This window comes from Chelonoidis abingdonii, chromosome 3 (assembly GCF_003597395.2).
Source record: "Chelonoidis abingdonii isolate Lonesome George chromosome 3, CheloAbing_2.0, whole genome shotgun sequence".
NCBI lineage: Eukaryota > Metazoa > Chordata > Testudines > Testudinidae > Chelonoidis > Chelonoidis abingdonii.
Window position 1 is genome coordinate 156549159 of NC_133771.1, and position 20326 is coordinate 156569484.

Consider the following 20326-nt stretch of genomic DNA (forward strand, 5'->3'; position numbering starts at 1 on the left):
AACAGCACCAGACATTATTTGTCAAAACTAGTCATTATTTTCATGAAAACTCCAGGCGAGAGATTAAGCACAAAGGATCACTTTATTCCAAAAAATCACATCCACATCACCTTGTAGAGGTGCATTTCTAGTTTTCAACACTGTAAATATATATATATTCTTGCTTAACATATATATTTGAAAGGAAACAAACTAAGAAATAAATACAAAGCATAACAGTTTCAACTTTACATTTGCTTTGCGCATTGTCTGGTCTGGCATTCACTCTGAGGAGTTTTGCTCCTCTTTGAAACTCTTAAAAGAAAAAGAAAAAGAAAAAGAAAAAAAAATAAGAAATCCAGAGCTAGCTCTCCAAAATCCTCAGGTAGTCAGCTTTTTCATCCTCTTTCAATACAAGACATTCTGGAGCATGGTTGGATTGTCTTATACCAGTTTTACAATTCTAAAACCCTTCATTACTAATACACACACTTTCTGGGAGACAAAGTACAAGGATGTCAATGTTCACAGAAAATTCCACATTACAAAATATTTGTTTGGTAACGTATATATCCGCTGGTGAAGAGTTCCCAAAGCAGCAAGTAAATCAGTATTAAAGAAGTTTGCTGCCTTGATTGATGCACTACTTACAAGACCAGACAATTCCCAAAGTTATTGATTGCATAACTGCAGTACAATCTGGGACTGGGGCTCTACCTCAAATCTAATTAGTCAAAATGGTTAGCAATGCACATAAACTGCAGTATAAAATGTGTCACCAAGGTCATCAAAGCATGCTGTGGATGGAATTATTCTTACATGATCGGCACAGATCACCACAATTGCACAGCTCCTTCTCACAGCCAGGCATCAAGGGCTGATGCAGCAATTTTTATAAAGATTTTACAGTTAAAGACGGGCTACAATAGCCCATTGCAGAAAATTTCATGTTCCTCCAAACACAGAGAGGAGATTTGATATGGCAAGTGTTTTGCTTTGCATGTTCCATTTTCAGAAGCGATGCCCTTAAAGATTCCACTTGGAATGAAGGACAAGTACTGAATGGGTGTGGCTCTAAGCTCATCCATTAAGTACCTCTTTCTGGGGGCAGTATTCCCAAAAATGAAATCACTGTATGTTAGGCTGGTATAGTTACATCTATATGGGCATTTTAAGAGCACCCAACAGCTCCATCACCGAGCAAGTAGTTTAGCTTCAGCGCATCTCTGTTCACAACAGGGTGTAAGGTAGTTTAGAACCAAGCTATGGAAGCCTATTCTTAAGAAAGCTGGTAAAGGGGGAAAGATGGCAAAGGATGGTTAATGCACAAACCTTCATTATATAGCACAACTGGCAGTCTCTGCCAGGGAGGAATGGGACCAGAGAGTCTGCTGCACATCTGGAATGATGACCATTGACAGATGAGTAGAGATATTCATAACAGGCCCGACATGCATTAAACCTGGCCCTAACATTTCTTTCACGAGCTTTGAAACAAGGGCATTAAAATTTACTCCAGAAAAAAAACCCAACTATTTAAAATTATAATAATGAAGTCAATATAGGAGAGAGGAACCCAAAATATTACAAGAACCTCGTGTCTCAAGAATCTCAGAGTAAGTTAGTAGAAATTGAGCCCTAAATGCATAGGTAAGCCGTATTGCTCAGGAACAGACTGGGTTGTCAATGGGGTGTTTGAATCTAAAGATAATTATGTTATCTTCTTTGCATTTGTTGCTCTCGCAAGACGTGCTCAATGGATATTTTCTTTTGCCAATGCAGCTTACTGAAAATATACTCACAATACAATAAATGTATCAGTGTATTGCACTGGTGCATTCCAAGAGTGGAGAAAGGATGGGGCTGGTACATGACATAAACTACACAATCCCACACAAAGCCTGATCCTGCACCCCTCGAAGTCAACGGCAATCCCCTCATTGACTTCAGTGGTGCAGGATCAGAGCCACAATGCAAGTAGACTGTGAAAGCGGGTGCTTCTCTGGTGCCTGGACAGATTGGCTAAAACTTTGCACATTAATAATTCTCAGCTTTCTGTTACTTACAATGAAAGTTTGGATTCTAATGAACTGGTATTTGTATACTTTACTCAGGTATGGGGCAGAGAGGTGAAAAGCTAAGTCCCTTTAGTTCATCATTCAGAAAAATATATGTTAGATGCAGAAAGGAGAAAAAGAACAGGAGGAGTGAGCAGAGAAAAAAAGAGGAGCTGGCAGGCCTGTGGCATCCCCATTGAACCTTCTCCCTAGAAACTATTTCTGCATTGTTCCTTACAGTCTATTCTTCCTGGCTTTATGTTCACTTTTGTTACAGTCCTTTCCGTAACAAAATCTAGATTATAAGATTCTTTAAATTAAAAGAAAAGAATATGAATGAGGGTCTATGTAAAAACCAGACTTTGAAATGAATTTCAGGATTCTGGTGACATGGACTTATGAAACATCTACATACACTTTCTAAGCTATAGAAAGTATATATGTGCATGTCTGCAACTACACTACAATCTCATCATCAGATGGCTTATTATGAGAGCACTCTCTAATATAAAATTGGTATACTTTGACTCTTAACTAGGTTAAGCCCTATACTCTTGTTATATAATATCTCTTCACAACATTTAAAATATTTACCTCCTAATGCACTTACCTCCTAATGCATTTTATCTGTACAACAGTCCCAAATTAGGAAACGTTAATAAAGTCTTTGTTATAAAATGAATATAAGTGAACAAATACAAATGTCAAAGCAGAATCTTATCAACTCTCTGTATCAGATTATGAAGTTTTGGATTTCCCAGTCCTCCTACCAGCATCTAGCTTTACTTTGTTACTGGAAGCTCCCTTTGCACCCAAACTGCATCTCCGCCCACTTTTAATAATAATCCTATTTTTTCCAGGTCACATCTATATTTTCCTCTTGTACCACATAGTCCCGAAAGGTAGAAAGCAGAAGGAGCCTCCTTAGTAATGAAGCCATTTGTGATTCCTTTGAAAGTGTAGTTTCTACGTGTCAAATTCCTATAAAAAATTCCTGTGAAGAATTTAGCAGCTGAATTAAACAAAAAGCAATACACATACGTAGAAGAGGCCAGACAACAGTTCTAGTGGCTGACTGTACTTCAAGGGAAGTACAATATCTACATGTTTTCATAAAAGGAGAACATTAATTGAAGGGGAACTCTTTATATCATCTATCTATATGCCTAAAGGTATGTACATGCTAGGTATTTATCATAAATCACCTGCATCACACAGAGACTACAGGTATTTGCATAGTCTCAAAATGTTACCAAGAAAAAGAACTACTGTATTTCCTTATAGGGGTGTAAGTTTACTAGTGTTTGTTTAGGGAGAAGCTGCAATAATTGTTCTTGAGTCAGATTACATAGCACATGGCCTCAAGGTGTAGGCACTAGCCTGAATAAGTACAGTACAACCCCACTTATCCAAAGGTTTCAGAAGACATTTGACACCTTCAGATAAACAGCATTTTGTTTGATAGGATATTTAAGTCAATTCTGTATATGCCCCAGAACCCTCACAGAAACCTACCATAGAGTGTTGCTGATGTTTCTGCAAGCTTTCATGACTCACTGGACAGCACTGAAAATCCTGGGAAACAAGCTTATCTTCTGTTAACTGGGGTTTGATTCATTGGGATTGCACGCAAATAATGGGTAGGCTGAGGTGAACAATAAGGAAATAATTCTAGTGAAAGTTCTGGGGATACATTGTTAGTTTATATATTGCACCAGCAACACAGTCCCACAGCACTTCCATTGCCTCTACTACAGCTCAGGGCTGTAGTAACAGTGGGGGGCTCCTGTTTACTCCCTATATGAGGATTTTAGTGGCTTACCTGATGCAGTCTGAACTGCAGTTCCCAGTACACTTGTGTAAGAGATACAGCTCAACGCTCTGAAAAAAGTTATAATTATCATTCTATTAGACTGGGGGTGAGGAGGTGGGGAACAGATAATTCTCTGATTTCGCTAATGATGACTAATGCCAGCAGGGTATTATTACTCTGAATAAGGTTTGTTATTCAGTTACTGCAACCATTCATATATGTTACAGTAATAAAACGCATGAGTAACTAAACATAAGTGATGTGTAACTGAACTTCCATCAGTTGTAAATTGTAGCCATCCTATGGGAAAATGGCAGGAATTTTCAGTTCCCGCCATAAGAATCCCATGTATCACAGTTGTCATCTTGGATTCCCTTTGTCTAAGATAAGCTACATGGCAATTTCAGAAGTTTAAACTGCTACTGAAGAATTTTAAATCTAAAACAAACGACACAATTTTGCCGTAAGATGTGGGAACAATTCCTGCTCATACCAGTCAAAGCTTTCTAATGAGTGCTTGTGGACTTCCAAATGGCACTCACAAAAATCATGTGTAGGAGAGCTGGCTAAAGGACAGCCTGCACACTTCCACAAACACCCTAATTTTTAATATGGATGTTCACCCCAGGGAGACAACAGGTCACAGCATACAAGGGAGCCAAGTGGGACCAATAGTCTCTGTGGACTGCACTATTGTCTTGAAGATGGATATATGCAATTTGCTCTATTTTATGCGTGTTACTTACAGCCAAATTACAAACATTGCTCAACTGGGCACAACATGAACACCCCGGGACTGAATGTTTTTTGTTTCACACCTTGTGTACATCAGTTTTAAGTGATCATAAAAAGGGTGCAATATGCTATCAAATCACACTAGTAGCATTTTATACCCACTTGCACAGGTGCAAGGCCTTGTCTAGACCAGAGTACCTGATCCTGTTGTAACTCACATTCATCAATTTACCTATTAGCCCAAGTTCACTAATAAAATTTTAATGCTTGTCTAGCTTGCCTAGACAAGGTGAGTGAGGTAATATCTTTTACTGGACCAACTTCTGTTGGTGAAAGAAACAAGCTTTCAAGTTTCACAGCACTCTTCTTCAGGTAGAGCTCTGCGTAGCTCAAAAGCTTGTCTCTTTCACCAACAGAAGTTGGTCCAGTAAAAGATATTACCTCACTCATCTTGTCTCTAATATCCCAGGACTACCATGGCTACACCACCACTGCATTTACAATTCTATTAGTTAACTCAAATGAGCAGGCAATCAATTAACCTACAAGATCATGTCTGTCGCTTAAATAAATCATTAATAGATACACAATTGGGAGGCAGTGGGTAATCAGGTCCTAGACTCTGGAACCTGTAAATTAATATTTCTGAAATATGTCCTTGCACCATGGTAGCTAATTTGACTTCATGCATGCACAAGATTGTTGTTTTTATAGGCTTTGATGTTTCCCAAAGGCTACAACAATCACTACTATATCTTCTAAAAATGTATTCCAAACTCACCCCAATGGTATCTGAACACCTTGCAAAACTTATATAAAGACAACAAATATTTCCTAAAAGGAAAATAATTATAAAATTCCCATTTGCCAGAAAAGTTCAATAACTGAGTTAGTCTAGTCTCTTATTCCATATTCTATATTCTTAGGTGGGCATACCACACGTTTTGGTCAAACAGAACTAGTAGCTCTATCTAACAATGCAGTAATAAACTCTAGTAACTTTACCTTCTAGTCTCTTCATTGACTCTGGCTATGCATAATGTTGTTAAATGATCTGTAGATAGTAAAACTTCATATTTTGTCAATTGAAGAAACCCTGAAAAATCGGTTTCATATACCTACAGTATTGAATCACCAACATCATGACCAAGGCCCTACTAAACTTGCAATATTGCAGGAATTGTGGATTCTGCAATATTAGGCTTCCACCGCAATTTTGTCAGTATGGCAGCTGACAGCAGGAGCCTAGCCATGTGCAGGGCTAATAGTGGAACCTGGCCATCAGATAGGCGCTGACAGTGGGAGCCCTGGCCCTCCGCCCCATGCATGGCTGATAGCAAGAGCCCCGGCCGTCAGAAGAGTGACTGACAGTGGGAGCCCCATCCCTCAGTCCCACCTACGGCTGACAGTGGGAACCCCACCCACTAGCCAGGTGGCTGACAGTGAGAGCTTCCACTGTCAATCTCATGCATAGATGATAGAGGGAGCAGGTTTTCCAAATTACTGCAAGTAATATAGGTCCATTATTACCTTTCCACAATTTCCCATGTCTTGTCTGCAACTCAACCACAATTATATGACAATCATCCCACAAGTCAAGTAGTGCCTTAATCATGACCTGTCCCCTTCTTCCTCTATCAGAAGAACCTAACATCTTATCAAGGCAGATACCAGACAGAAAATTCTCTGATTTAATGTTATAATAATCAAAATACATTAAGGTGAAGATACATTAACTGCATTAGAATTTTACACAGTGCTAGTAAGCACTGAACTCCAGTGGGAGTTGTAGTCAGGACAAACCTGCAGAACTGATTTCTAAAGAAAGAGAAATAAATGGAGCTCCAGAGGAAGCCAACTGCACTGATGCACCAAGTTCCCTCTACACGGAAAAGGCTAATTTCACCTCTCTGCTAAATGTCTCACATCGGCCTTGGATTCACTCGTTTTGTTATCGTTCAAACTGAACATGTCACTTTTGCAGAAGTTAACATAAAAATAAAAAGTACACACTTCAAATTCCTGGAAGAAAACAAATTTAATTTTCTTTGCTTTTTACCTCTTTGCTTCACTGTCAAAAAGAACTTCTTAAATGAAATCTTATGAAATGGGAAACTGTGCCTCTGCATTATCAAATGTCCCTCCATGGAAAAATAAAAATACTTGCTTATTTCAGTGGTACACTAGTTTCCTTTGCTAGAGAAAGACAAAATTATATTTTTGTCGCTTTCTAAATTAAAGAAAGTCTAAACTGGTCTTTCAGGAGCTTGTTTGTAGGGTTGCTTGACAATAGTTTGGAACACAGAGCTGAGCAATTTTTGCTCAATTCAAAAACTCATTTTCCTAGAGAAATCAGTTTTACAAATATAGCCTACTCTTGCTGAAAATATGGTTTGGTTTGATGCCAGACGTTTCCAGGAATAAAAGTGTTTTTAATGTATTTGGAAGAAAGAGACACTTAATTAAAAAAGGAAAAACTTTAAAGGTAACTCTGCTGAGCACCACGTGACCTTGACGCTAGTCTAAACCGAAGCTAGCATTGGGAGAAAACAGAGGAAATGAAAAAGAATAAGGAAAATCTGAGGGTGGAGTTTATCATTTTTAATGTCAAAGTCCATTTAAGTGCTAAATAGCAACAATGTCTCTATAATGAGAATATAAACAAATGCTATTAGCAAAGAGATATAACAACAAAACTCAGTCTGACAGGAGACAAGAGAACATCTGGTCAGTCCTGTTTTATCTTAGTCACAGATAAAACATACATGTATGCTATATAGTTCAGAATAACTGTATATAACCCATCATCCTGAAGGGACACACTTTTTAATGGTACATCTTAGCAGCTCAACTATGCTTTTAGTTATTTCCATCAGGAAACAAGCTAAAAACTCAGAGCAGGGTTGACAAAAATCATACATGAATAACCAGAATTCAATTAAGCAGCAATCTCATAATGAAGAAAAACTAAACTATATATAAAAACTAAATACAAAAAAAACTGGAAAAAGCTGAGGACATTTATACCAAAATATAAATTAATTCTGTGTGATGCCCTCCTCCTGCCTCACCACTGGTACATTATATTGAAAGAAAATGTTTATGGTAGAAGAGCATACTGGGCAATAAGTAGATTTTATGGGTTTTTAAAGACTGAACAAAAATGAGATGGTCAATAACATACAACTCCCAATGCATTAACATTCTTGTTATACAAGACTAAAACATTCAAACCACAAAATGCAAAGTGGGGCTATTTTGGCTTATAAAGGTTTGAAAATTCGGTGCCAACACAGACACAATGATTTACTTCAGAAACAGGTTCAAAGCACAAATAATTGTCAGACAAGGGACTAACAGGTGTGTGAAAGAGGCATGATGTGACTGGGAATCATAATGTTAAAAAAATCCTATTTATTTGTGAGGAAGGATAAGGTAATTTACTTCAGCTGTGGCTGACATATACTTTTCTTGGATATTTGAAGTCCTACAGGTCCTGTTGCTCTGCGCTTTGACAATCTCTCACATGTACTCTGCTATAAGTTAATCTTTCAAATTCTTCATGTCCCAGAATAGGGGTGAATAGAGGCCTGGATGGCTAGTAGATGTAATAAGAAATCTAGACTATATAGATATCTTTGATCTATGAAGCCTTAGAGGGCAAGATCAAAGAGAATGGCAGAAGGAGACGTGTAGACTGATGGCTTCTAAAGAGTCTTTTTTTTGGCTCAGCTGTATTCTACAAAATAATTGTCCATGTCTGAGAAGCATACATTCAAAATTCTGCACTTTGCCTGAGAGAGTCTAAACCCAGGGACAATTGATGCAGATCTATTTCATTCTTATGTTACAACACTCCCTACAATGGTGGCAATTAGAGCTAACAAAACTGGAGAATGATGTAATTTATTTATTTGCAGTCAGAGAATGGTGAAATTAGTTGTAAATTTATTTGTAGTCTCTTGCCAATGACACCAACTCTGACACTGAAGGATCAACCCAAGAAAGACAACGCAGGCTCCATGCAACTCAAAACAAAAGGTCCAGCAAAGATTACAATTGTCATGGGGTTTTTGTTTGTTTCTTTTTAAAGAAAAGTTTAGCCTAAAATTTTCTACCTGTGTACTTGAAGTTAATCAAAGGGCTCTGTACCCAATACTTAGTCTGACTTCCACTATGCTAAGAGTTGCTAAACAAACATGGTAATCAGCAGCCAGTGCTAGCTGATAGCTCATGAGCAACATTCTGTACGCAGAGAACCTCTACTAAGCACTGTGAGGGGTAGCCATGACACCTCATCAAATGCATCATGTAAAGTCCATGCATCTCCAATGACAACCATCTTGATTCAGGCAATGGAGGCAAAGGGTTTGGGGAGGGAATACAGGGGCTAACATGAGAAAAACTGAAGATGGGTCTGGTGATAAGGAAAAAAAGATAAAATTGCCAAAGTTATTCAATTTTATAGGAAATATATCAGAAAGAGGAAGCGTTTCTTTTCCTCTCTGTCAAGTCTCTGCTGTTTTATAGCCATCATGCTATCTGTTCCTTCATGCTTTTAGCCCAACTGGTATTCAGAAAGAAAGTCTTTTAGGTTAAGTAGTGTGATAGATTGATATATAACTCATTATATCATTATGTTCAAACAGAGGAAAATCATATTTGACTTGACTAACTCTGACTTGTCATCTTGTTTTGCTCTGACAAAGGTATGTTAGACCAACAGAAAAAAAAATTCCAGGTCAATAAACTTGGACAGTAGATGCTCCAAAGGTCAGGAGAAATATCAATCTTTCCTAATTATTTTTGCCAAATGACATCAATATTGTGTATAAAAACAGAACCTCTTCTTCCCACACTGGCAAGCTCAGTGAGATGTGGAACTTTTGCTAAGTCACGTGGACTGGAGATTAGAGAATCCGGATGATCACAATGTAAAAATGCTCAAAATAAGGAAAAAAGCAGATAATCTGATCAAGTTACAAAGGAGAGTTAACACTGAGATGTAAGTTACTAAAGCAAGAACCAATGAAGAGTCAGCTTAAACCATAATAGTCAAATTAATTTTTTTCCATGAAGATTATGAGAAAAGCTTATCAGTGGCTTTTAAATCCCTAGTTGAACACTGTAGTCTATTATTTCCTTTGAAAATTTTTTGACTGCAAATTCTCATTTTTGTATTGCTTAGTCTGATCAGTAGCATGTCAGCGGTTAGCTGTAATTCTGCTTTTCTAAACACAAACAACAAATTTGACAAATTACAATATTTTTTGTAGAAATTTAAGTAAAACTTGAAGAATCATCTTTAAATTAAACAGATATTTATCTGCTTGTCAAATTGGAAGCTTGACTAGGAATTTCCCACTTGGAACATAGATAAAAAATGACAATTTTGTAACTCAACAATTCAAGTAAAGTCAGAATTAAATACAGCATCCATAAATTGATTTGTTTTTATCAGGAGGGTTTTTTCCTTGTCATACCAGGTCATATACATGCCTGTTACTTCCTTAATCTATTGTACTGTATGTACTACAGTTGAAAATAAGGGAAAAGTTGGACACCCAGTCAAAATGATTCAGAAAACAGCTTATAATTTACAAAGAAATATCGATTAAGAATAATTTAAAAAAATAAAAACGATCTATTTTCCATAGTGATGCCATAAAGATAAACATTCTATTTCCTAATAGGTGCCTTCAGGTAACAAATAATTAATTTATATTCCTTCCAGTCTACTGTTCATATGCCATTTTTGTATTCCAATGTGACTCTGCCTTTTATTTCCTTCCATTCTCCTTTCCTTGGTTAGATTAGAGAGGTAGGGTGTTAATGGGGGACTTGATATAGATTGAAGACCTAGTTTATCCCCCCAGAGACCAGCCTGATTCAAACAAATTGAAGAGAGTGAAGCAGCCCCTTTGTGTCCTTGGAAAGCCTTTTCCATTTAAGCATTTCCAGCTGCCAGGCATGGTCCACTTTGTTCACTGAGAGAACAAGAAAAAAGGTGCCTGTACAAGAAGGTGGTAAATAATTTCATATAGCATCATGGAGACTGCAAAAGCTCCGTTCCACTCTCCTTTATGGTTGGTGAGCATGTGTACGTGAGGTGGATCCAGTGAGGGAGTGCAGAGAACCGGTGCTTGAGGCTTGAACTGGGCGAGAAACAATCTGTTGTGTGCCAGTGCCCAGTTCTGTTGTCACCACTTCCTCATTACCCTCTTCCTTGTGGGCATTGTTTTGTGCTGGACACTCAAAATGCACACAGTGAAACACCTGGGGAAAAAATGAAGAGATAAAGCAAAAAAATTAAAAGTAGCAAAAGTGTAAACAGAACTAAATAACACCTTAAATGAAGCATGCAGGCAACATGCCCGGGCCAAAGGGCTGATCCAAGCTGGAATGTTTCATCATGAGGTGAACAGCCTGTGTTCAGAACCCACAACTGCTATGGTTGAAAACAAATTCGAATAACAGCTGTGTAGGGGGTGAAGGCCTTAGCTGACAGGCCTTTATGTCTGGTAGCCTTTAGTCTGAGGTGCTGAGCCTGAATTCAGACAGATCGTTCTGAAGCATATGGGGACATTTCGGTGATTTGGAAAAATCCTTTAGTTTGCAAAGCAGCATATCTATAATCTAAAAGCCATCAAATGACAATGAAAATGACTTAATTAAACTCCAGAAAGGCTGAACATCCACATTATCTATGAATTAAAGTTAAATTGTAATGCAGATGATGCTATCTCATGACTGCCCTCTACTGTATTAAGCAACACCTCAGCAGATGCAATATTTTGCAGTACACAGAAGTACATGATTTGCCAGGTCCAAGGACACCATTGCTTCATCAAATGCAGTGTCTGCTTCAAATACCACTCAACACTTGATGTTTCAAGATGAATCTGGATCATTGTGCAAGCAGTACATAGGGGAACTCCTTCCAAACCCTGTAGGTGATTAGCTTAGGTCCTGAAACAGGAGGATTTGCCTTTCAACATTTTTCACCATATTTCCTCGGTTATTATAGCTACTTATATGACACCTGTTTATGTAGCTATTCAGTGGATCCTTAAAAATGGGTCCTAATCTGTTTGCTTCAATTATTTTCCCATGGCAGTGAATTCCACAGATTTACCACCAACTGTGTAAAGCAGGGGTTGGCAACCTTTTAGAAGTGGTGTGCCGCATCTTCATTTAATCACTCTAATTTAAGGTTTCGTGTGCCAGTAATACATGTTTTTAGAAGGTCTCTTTCTATAAGTCTATAATATATAACTAAACTATTGTTGTGTGTAACGTAAATAAGGTTTTTAAAATGTTTAAGACGCTCCATTTAAAATTAAATTAAAATGCAGAGCCCCCCAGACTGGTGGCCAGGACCCAGGCAGTGTGAGTGCCACTGAAAATCTTCTTGTGTGCTGCCTTCGGCATGTGTGCCATAGGTTGCCTATTCTTGATGTAAAGAAATCTTTCCTTTCATTAATTTTAAATTTGCTGCCAATAAATTTCATTGAGTGTCCTCTTGTTCTTCTGTCATGGCACTAGCTGAAGAGGGACGCCTGCTCAGTTTTTACTAATCCATTCATTATTTTTGTGCTATCATGTTTCTTCTTATTCTCCTCTTAAACGGTCCAAAACTTTTAAATCTCATCTCATATCCACATAAACCTATTGAAACCTCTTTGAATCTTAGCTGTCCCTTCCCAGGCCTTTTAAGTTCAGCAACATCCTTTTTGAGGTCAGATGACCAAAACCAAACAAAGCACACAAAGTGTGGACAGATCATTGATTTACACAAGACCATTATAATATTATCTATTATTTTCTATCCTCTCTCTAATACAACCTAGAATCCTATTAGTCTTTTTCACTGTGACTGCACATTGAGCAGACATCTTCATTGAACTGTCTACAGTAACCCCTAGATCTTTTTCCTGAGAGTTGCTAGCTAATTTAGAAACCAACAGCGTGTATGAAACCAACAGAGCTTTATTCACAGTCATGTTCTTTGTAGCTCTCCTATTATAATTTCTTGTGTCTTTCTTGGTGCCAGAATTCTTGCAATTTTTTATGTAGTCTCCTCTGTTATTTTCTCTTCATTTCTAGGTGTGATATATATAACGTTAGCTTCTTTAGTAGAGTCAACTAATCTCTGCTTTTGCAATTGTGTTGCTGTGCTGTCTTTCATTAAATGGATTCCTCAAAGACTGTTACTCGCTAGGCTTTACAGTTTTGAAGGTAACAGCCACTGTCATTTTTCCAGCTTCCATGATAAGTATCAGAATTTAAGGAAATGGACTATAGCTGACCAATGCATCTTTATAGTACACTGCTTTCCTAGCAAGGTGGTGTGGTCAAAATGGGTAGGATACAGGTGTGGAAATCAAGACACTCCATGCTCCCACAATATCTGTGCAAATAGTGTTTCTCATCTAACATGTCATCTTATATTTATATAGTGATGCATCTTTTTATACAGTAGCTATTACTAACCATTAGCTGATATCAGTGTATAAAATCAGAAAAACTTGGCTCCAAAATTATACCTTTCATTGTTATCATTTCTGTTTCATACGAGGCTATAATGTTCACCTCAGAAGGTGCAACATTCACACTACTGTGGACTCAAGAGGTGTTTTATCATTGTTTCACTTTAACATATATAGAGCAGTGCTGCTGAAAGGGAGAGAGGATTCAGAAGAACAGTTCTGAATGTATCAATTCCACTCAGTATTTGATTTATATATGTAACCACAGTTAAAGTAAAACTAACAACGATGTATGCGTTTCTTTATAAAATCAGGAACCAAGAACTCAGTATTATCTGCTAATCTGGGGATTTCTTGTGCTTCTCTTGGAAAATCTGATAAAGTTCTGGTATCCAAACAAGGAGAGCCAAATCCCCTCTACATTTGTTTGAGGACAAGAGGCCTCCCCCAGCAGAAAGACTTTGAAGCACCTTTCTCTGACCACTAAAGCTGAAGGGGAAAAAGAAGATACAAAATGGCACTTGTCTATCAGGGACATCATCCAAAATTGTCAGTCACATTAAACCAATGACGAAAAGATCTGAAGAGAACAAATATTATTTTTTCTTATTTATAAAAAAATAGGACTGAAAAGTACAAGGAAAAAAGCCAATGAAAACTTTTTGTACTGAAATATACAAAAAACCAATATTTCATCTGAAACCTGTGGCCTTCAATTTTGTCAACAAATGGAAAACACAGGAATGGACAGAAGAGTTTATAGTAATTAAATAAAAACATTTACAAAATGACTCAATGTCAAAGGACTCTCCCAACTACAAAAAACACTCAACCATTCTCTGCCATCCTGAGAAAAGTGGGGAAAAAACACAGCTCATGCTCTAGAAGTCATAAAAGCCAGGCTCTGACAGACCAAGCAGGAAAGTACATCCTAGAGCTGAGGACTCCTCATTGAGAACAGGCCCATTTTGTTTAAAATTACACTGTTTCAATCAAGAAGTCTAGAATTTATGGGCAAATAAATCTGATGATCTGAAAAAGAATCATACACAAGTGGCATGTGCCCAGATTAATTTCCTATGTAACTGAGATAAAAAATCCTGCAGGAATAAAAGAAAAGGAGCAGAATAAATTATGGCTTGAATATAAATACGATAAAGGCAGGAAGTGACTTGTAAGAATTTGCCAAAAAGCATCTGATCTGAATGATTAAAGGGATGAGGAAGTCTTGTAACAAATCAAAATAGAGATGTGAAAAGAACAGAGCAGTAAGAATGAGACAGTCCTGTATATCAATAATCTAAACAAACTGCAACACATTAAACAGAAGGAAAAAACTGAGTAACACATTTATAGACACTGTGATAAGAAGAGCTTAGGCGTGGCATATTATGTAAAGGAAGGAAGTAGGGACTCAATTCTTCTCTCTGTGAAGTCAATGGGAGTTTGGCCATCAGACTTCAAAGGGAAAAGAACACAACCCTTTAAGAAAAGCAGTCATTCACTTCTGAGTAATAAAAGGACATGATAAAAACAGAACAACAAATTTTGGAAGAATATGGGAAAAGGCTGGGTGAAATGGGATCAAATAAATAAAGGAAAGACCAGAGGAGAAATGGGAAGTTTTCAAAAATATATTAATGTATGCCTGCCATCTAGTGATTAGCAAAGTAAGAGTAGAAGAAAAATGAAAACATAAATGAACATGGTGGTATAAAATAAAACCAATACTAAAGGAAGAGACACAAAGTAGGTGAGATATACACCATAAAGTTCAAAAGAGGATTACAAAGTGAAATTAGGGGAGAGAGGAAAAATGGAGGTAGAGAATACAAGAAACTTTTAATAAGAAGTTAAGATAAATGAATGGAAGAGCAATTCTAAGTACATCAGGAACAAGAGGTCAGTGAAGAAGGCATTAGGGCCTCCAAGAGATAGCATTAGGAGAATTTGACAGAAGTAGTAAATTCTGCTTAAATTTAATGAATTAATTGCCTTATTGTTCACAAAAGATGAGAGCCAGAAGTAGACACACGTTTCCCAGAGGAAGCAGATACAATGCTGAAGGAAATCAGAATCATGCTAAATAGGTAATTAAAACAAAATAAAATATCCAAAGAGTAAAAAAAAAATACACATGCTTTACAGTCACATGCGTATCAAGACCAAGTCTCCAAAGGAAATGGCAAATATTAACGTTCTTCAGACATACTGCAAATCTTTTGGAAACAGGGAAGGTAGTGGCCGACTGGAGGGAAGCTTACGTAATACCTATAATTAAGCAGGAATCAGATTCTTTATCTTTTAAGACACCTTACTCAACATATGCAGGTGGCAGCCTGTCTTGTACCAGGCTGCAATTCAAATTAGATTATTCTTGAGCTCATGGAAAGTTGTATATCTTTGTATTTTGTGCAACATTTTTTTGCTTAATGCTTACTAACACATAGCATTTTATGTTTTTAAAATACTTTACAAGCACTAACTAGGTAATAATCCTTACACATCTACCTCACAAGGATGTATTACTCACCCACTTTACAGATGAGGAAAACATGAAGGAAGAGAGTAACTTGCCCAAAGCCACATAACATGGAAAGGGTAAAACTGGGATTAGAACACATGGAATGAACTCCCAGCCCTACTGAAATCAATGGCAGTTTTGCCACCGACTTCCATGGGACCAGAATTTCATCTACCAGCTCTCGGCTCCTGTCAGGAATAAAGAATCCCAGCCTGCTCACCTGCCAGATTAACTCCCAGGCAGTCTAACCAGTGCAGCTGGGCCCCAACAGAGCTTCCTGATTGGCCAAACCACCCAATTGGCTGAGGATATCAGCAGACATGTTCTTAAGACCAGCAGCAGCAGCAGGGCACTAGCTGCTCAATGCATTCACTCACAGCTGTAATCGCTCCTGAGTCTGCTTGTTCCAAACTCAGATCTGGCCCTGCTCCTTCCATGGACTCAGCCTCGCCTCGCTCCAGGTAATCTGGCTCTGACCGTCAGCTCCAATTTCTGGCCTGACTCTTGCTGCAACAACCAGCCTTTACTGTCTATTTCCCAGTGCCTAATTGTTTGATCAGTCCACCAAGAGGAACCCATCAGAGGAAAAGGGGTTCAGTTCTCTCTGGCTTAGATCCCACCATGACAAATGTTTTCCCATTGCAGATAATGGGTGCAGTGCAGGACCTGCAGGCTCAGATTGCTGCTTTGCAGGTGTAGAATGTGGCCTCGCAAGCACAAACTGCACAACTTGCAGCTCCGTCCCCTGCTTCCCATGCACCAAAGATTCCATTGCTGGATAAATTCAACAGTGACCGTAGCAAATTCTGTGGATTTCTGAATCTGTGCTGGCTTCTGTTTCTGTTGCAACCAAGAGCACTGACCAAGGCCAAGTAGAATTTATCATCAGCTTGCTGACTGAGGAGGCCCTGGCCTGGGCTTCCCAGCTCGTGGAAAAATCTAGCCCATTCTTGGGTCCATTTGAAAACTTTGTGAAAGCCATGGTGGTAATCTTTGATGACCCAAATCATGGATGCACAGCAGAGGCTACGCTTCAAGTATTGCACCAGTGGGGCTGATTGGTTGTCAAATTTGCAACAGAATTTCAGGGCCTGGTAACAGATACTGAATGGAAAGAGGCTTGCAATGTTACCTCAATGAAAAAAATGAAGATGAGCTGGCACAGATGGAGTCCTTGCCTGGCCTGGCCAATATAATCAAACTGTGCATTAAGAGTGATAACCATCTGACGGAGCACTGCTAAGAGTGAAGCTCAGCCTCTTGTGGGCCGGTGGTTTCCCTAACCCCAGTTTGCTAACCACTGGCTTTGCCCCCACAGACTGACCCCATGCAAACTGACCATGCCCAGTCCTCCCTTTCCAAGGCTGAAGAAAAAAAAGACAGCAAAAATGTCAGGCTTATGCCTGTACTGCTGAGAACCAGGACACTTCGCATTGGGCTGTCCTGCGCCAGCAAATACCATGTCTCAGCTCCAACAGAGGCATCCGGGCTGATGTTCTTCCCCTCCCCCGAGTACTCGATATTGACAGTTGTCTGCCAGTACTCTGGCAACAGCTAACCAGAACCTGACACATTTCCGACTCTCCCTCCAACTCTGATACACCACCATGACCGAGATCCACCTGAAAGCGCTGGTGGATTTGAGTGCCTTTAGTAATTTCATGGACTTGGACTTTGCATGAGTGCATGCGATGCCCATCCAGTGTGAAAGCTCCCCGTACTTGGTGGAGCGTATCTTGTAGGGCCTGGTTACCCACCAGACTGCCCCCTTGGAGGTTACTATCCAAGCACCACACTCTCAGATTATCCTTGGCATGCTCTGGCTCGCCACGCACAATCCGCATATCCACTGGCAGGCAGGTGCAGTACATTTCAGCTTGCTGCACTGTCAGGAATCTTGTCTCCCAAAACACAGCCCTGGGCCAGAAGACCTCTGTACTCACTCTGCCTCTTCAAAAAAACCTGAGGCCATTATTTCACAGGGAATCTCTGTACCATCCACATCCTTTCCTGCCACCTCGGTGATACCTGCTAAATACCAAGAATTTATAAGAAGAATCTGTACACCTTGCCACCCCATCCACTTATGACTGTTCCATTGATCTTAAACTGGAAGCGGAAATCTCTTTTGGTTACACCTACTCTCTTTCTGAAGCTACCTTCAAAAGAGCCTTCAAAATGATTTCATCCATCCATCAATATCTCTGACTGGGGCACTGATCCTCTTTGTAAAGGAGGAGGATGGATCTCTAAAGCCCTGTTTGGAATACAGTGAGCTAAACAAGGTTATCAAACAGAATCGGTAACTCCCGTCCCCTATCAAGGTGTTCTTTCAATGACTTAGCTTGTCCATGGTCTTCACAAAGTTAGACCTCCACGGTGTTTATAACATGATAAGGGTTAGGAAGATTGATGAGTGGAAGTCCACCTTCCATACCTGGAAGAGACATTTCAAATAGCTAGTAATGCCATTTGGCCTGTGCAATTCCCTGAAAATCTTCTAGCATTTCATCCATGATATCTTCAGGGACATGCTACACCATTTTGTAGTTATCTTACTTAATGATATCCACATCTTTTCGGAAAATTAGGTCCTTCGCAATCATCATGTATGCAACTTCCTAGATGGACTCTATCAGAACTGTCTGTATGCTAAGCCTGAGAAGTGAGAGTTTGACCAAGATACAATTCAATTCCTCAGGTATATCATCTGTCCCAAAGGGATAATCATGGACTAAAGAAAGGTGTGGCCATATGCAACTGGGCCTCACCAAAGGACTTCCATAGGGTACAGCAATGTGTGGGCTTTGCCAGTTTTCACAGGAAATTTATCTAGGGCTTTCCTAGTTTCGTCATCTTATCATTGCCCTGCTAAGTAAGGGAGCCTGGTTCACCTGGCCCCCAGAAGCCCAATCCACCTTCAAGCAACTAAGAGAGCTTCACTATGGCACCCATCTGACCCCACAAATCCATTTACAGTAGAGGCCGTGTCAAACTCTGCTCTGGATGTAGTGTTGTTCAAGCCAGCAGATGACTGCACCCCTGTACCTTGCATTCACATAAGCTAATTCATGGGGAAAGAAACTATGATATATGGGAAAAGGAGCTGATAGCCATAAAAACAGCCCACATCTTGTTCCTAACAGTTCTCAGTCCTTTGTTCATTCTGCTAGGCCATTCTGCTTCCTTAGTTTGTTGCATTAGTCTTGTACATCTACTTCAACACCACAAAATATAATCATTTTGCCATTTTTACATGTTTTCCAGTAACATGGAGTATGACTGCCAGTTCTGACGGTCTCATGCTGTTGAAAACCTTAAACCAGCCCTACTAACAATCTAGGAAAATCTAGGAACTATAGATTTGCAATATTAATCTTCACAACGGGGAAAAATAGTGGAAATGTGAATCAGAAACAGAATATGAGAACACCTGGAAAGGTGTGAATTAATGAAGTGTGCATGCATTCACAGAAAGAAGATCATGTCAAACAAATACTATATTGTTTTGAAGAAATGAAATAGCTGATGGGGGAAAGGCAAGCAGAAATAATAATGTTTTTGGTCTTGAAGAAAAGTTTCTGATACAGTGCAACATGAAAGAGCCAGTTTAGGAAGAAAAGTTCAGAATGTGAGTGCTTAACATTGTCTTTCCTGATTTGTAACCATAGTAAAACACAGTATGCTAGTGGCTTTTATGAACTAAGAGGTTAAAATAAAAGAAAAAGGACATGATTCTCATTTACACTAAGGCCAATTTATATTGGTCTGGAACCAAAAAGTGGCCCTAAAATGGATGTAAATCATCTTAAATTTGGTCTTAAACATAATTTACTCCCATTTTAGGGCCACTTTACACTGTCAGAGCAGTGTAATAGAGCTGTAGTGTAAATTAATATTAAGTGCCAACAATTAAGGTATATCCAAATGGAGACAGTACAAGGTAGATAGAGGAGGCTACTGGCTTAGAGGAATAATTTTGCACACTATCTGTGACTTAGACAATTCATTGCATTTCAGTAAATGCTGAGAAATTTAAGATATGAAACTCAGGAGAAAACCGAAAAAGATTACAACCTCAATGATCACTGAGGATGTGGGGTAGTAGACAATAACACTGTTGATCCTGTTGCCTATGGCTTTACAAAACATAAAACAGAGGGATCAAACGCTATATAAATCAGAAGAAACTGCTTTGGTTTTTATTGAAGATACTATTGAGGCTACCTTTAGAATACTGTGCAAAGTTCTGGCCATCTTACTATTTAAAAAAAAAAAGGGATCACAACTTAATACGCATGAAGAGGCAGACAATACAGAATTTAGATGGGATTCTTTTGAGCAGTTAATATATAGCAAAACAACCAAGCGGAGTGATAGGTGCAATGCATATAATAATGCTCTTGTAGAGTTTAACAGAAATAAAATAATTAATTGGCACAAAGTTTACTTTGGAATACAGTTCTTAATGCCAAAAGAGGGAATGACCTAAATGGGCACCATGCAGGGCCAGCTCCAGGCACCAGCGCAGCAAGCAGGTGCTCAGGGTGGCTAACGGAAGGGGACAGCACGTCTGACTCTTTGGCGGCAAGTCCCTCTGTCCCTCTCGGAGGCAAGGACTTCCTGCCGAAGAATGAAGCGGTGGTGGTAGAGTTGCCATCGATCACGGCTTTTTTTCTTTTTTTTTGGCCACTTGGGGCGGCAAAGATGCTGGAACCAGCCCTAGCAC

The 20326-nt window shown here is 39.0% G+C and overlaps 1 protein-coding gene across 2 annotated transcripts in view; it reads right to left on the reverse strand.

The window, feature by feature from the left end:
* Positions 1-7174: 7174 nt before the first annotated feature.
* BTBD9 (BTB domain containing 9) overlaps positions 7175-20326 on the reverse strand; it is a 304822-nt gene continuing 291670 nt past the window's right edge. For both annotated transcript variants that reach the window (XM_075064264.1, XM_075064265.1), the window contains exon 11: positions 7175-10860. In XM_075064264.1, coding sequence (XP_074920365.1) covers positions 10666-10860 — 195 coding nt within the window. In that variant the 3' untranslated portion in view covers positions 7175-10665. The remainder of the gene's footprint in view (positions 10861-20326) is intronic.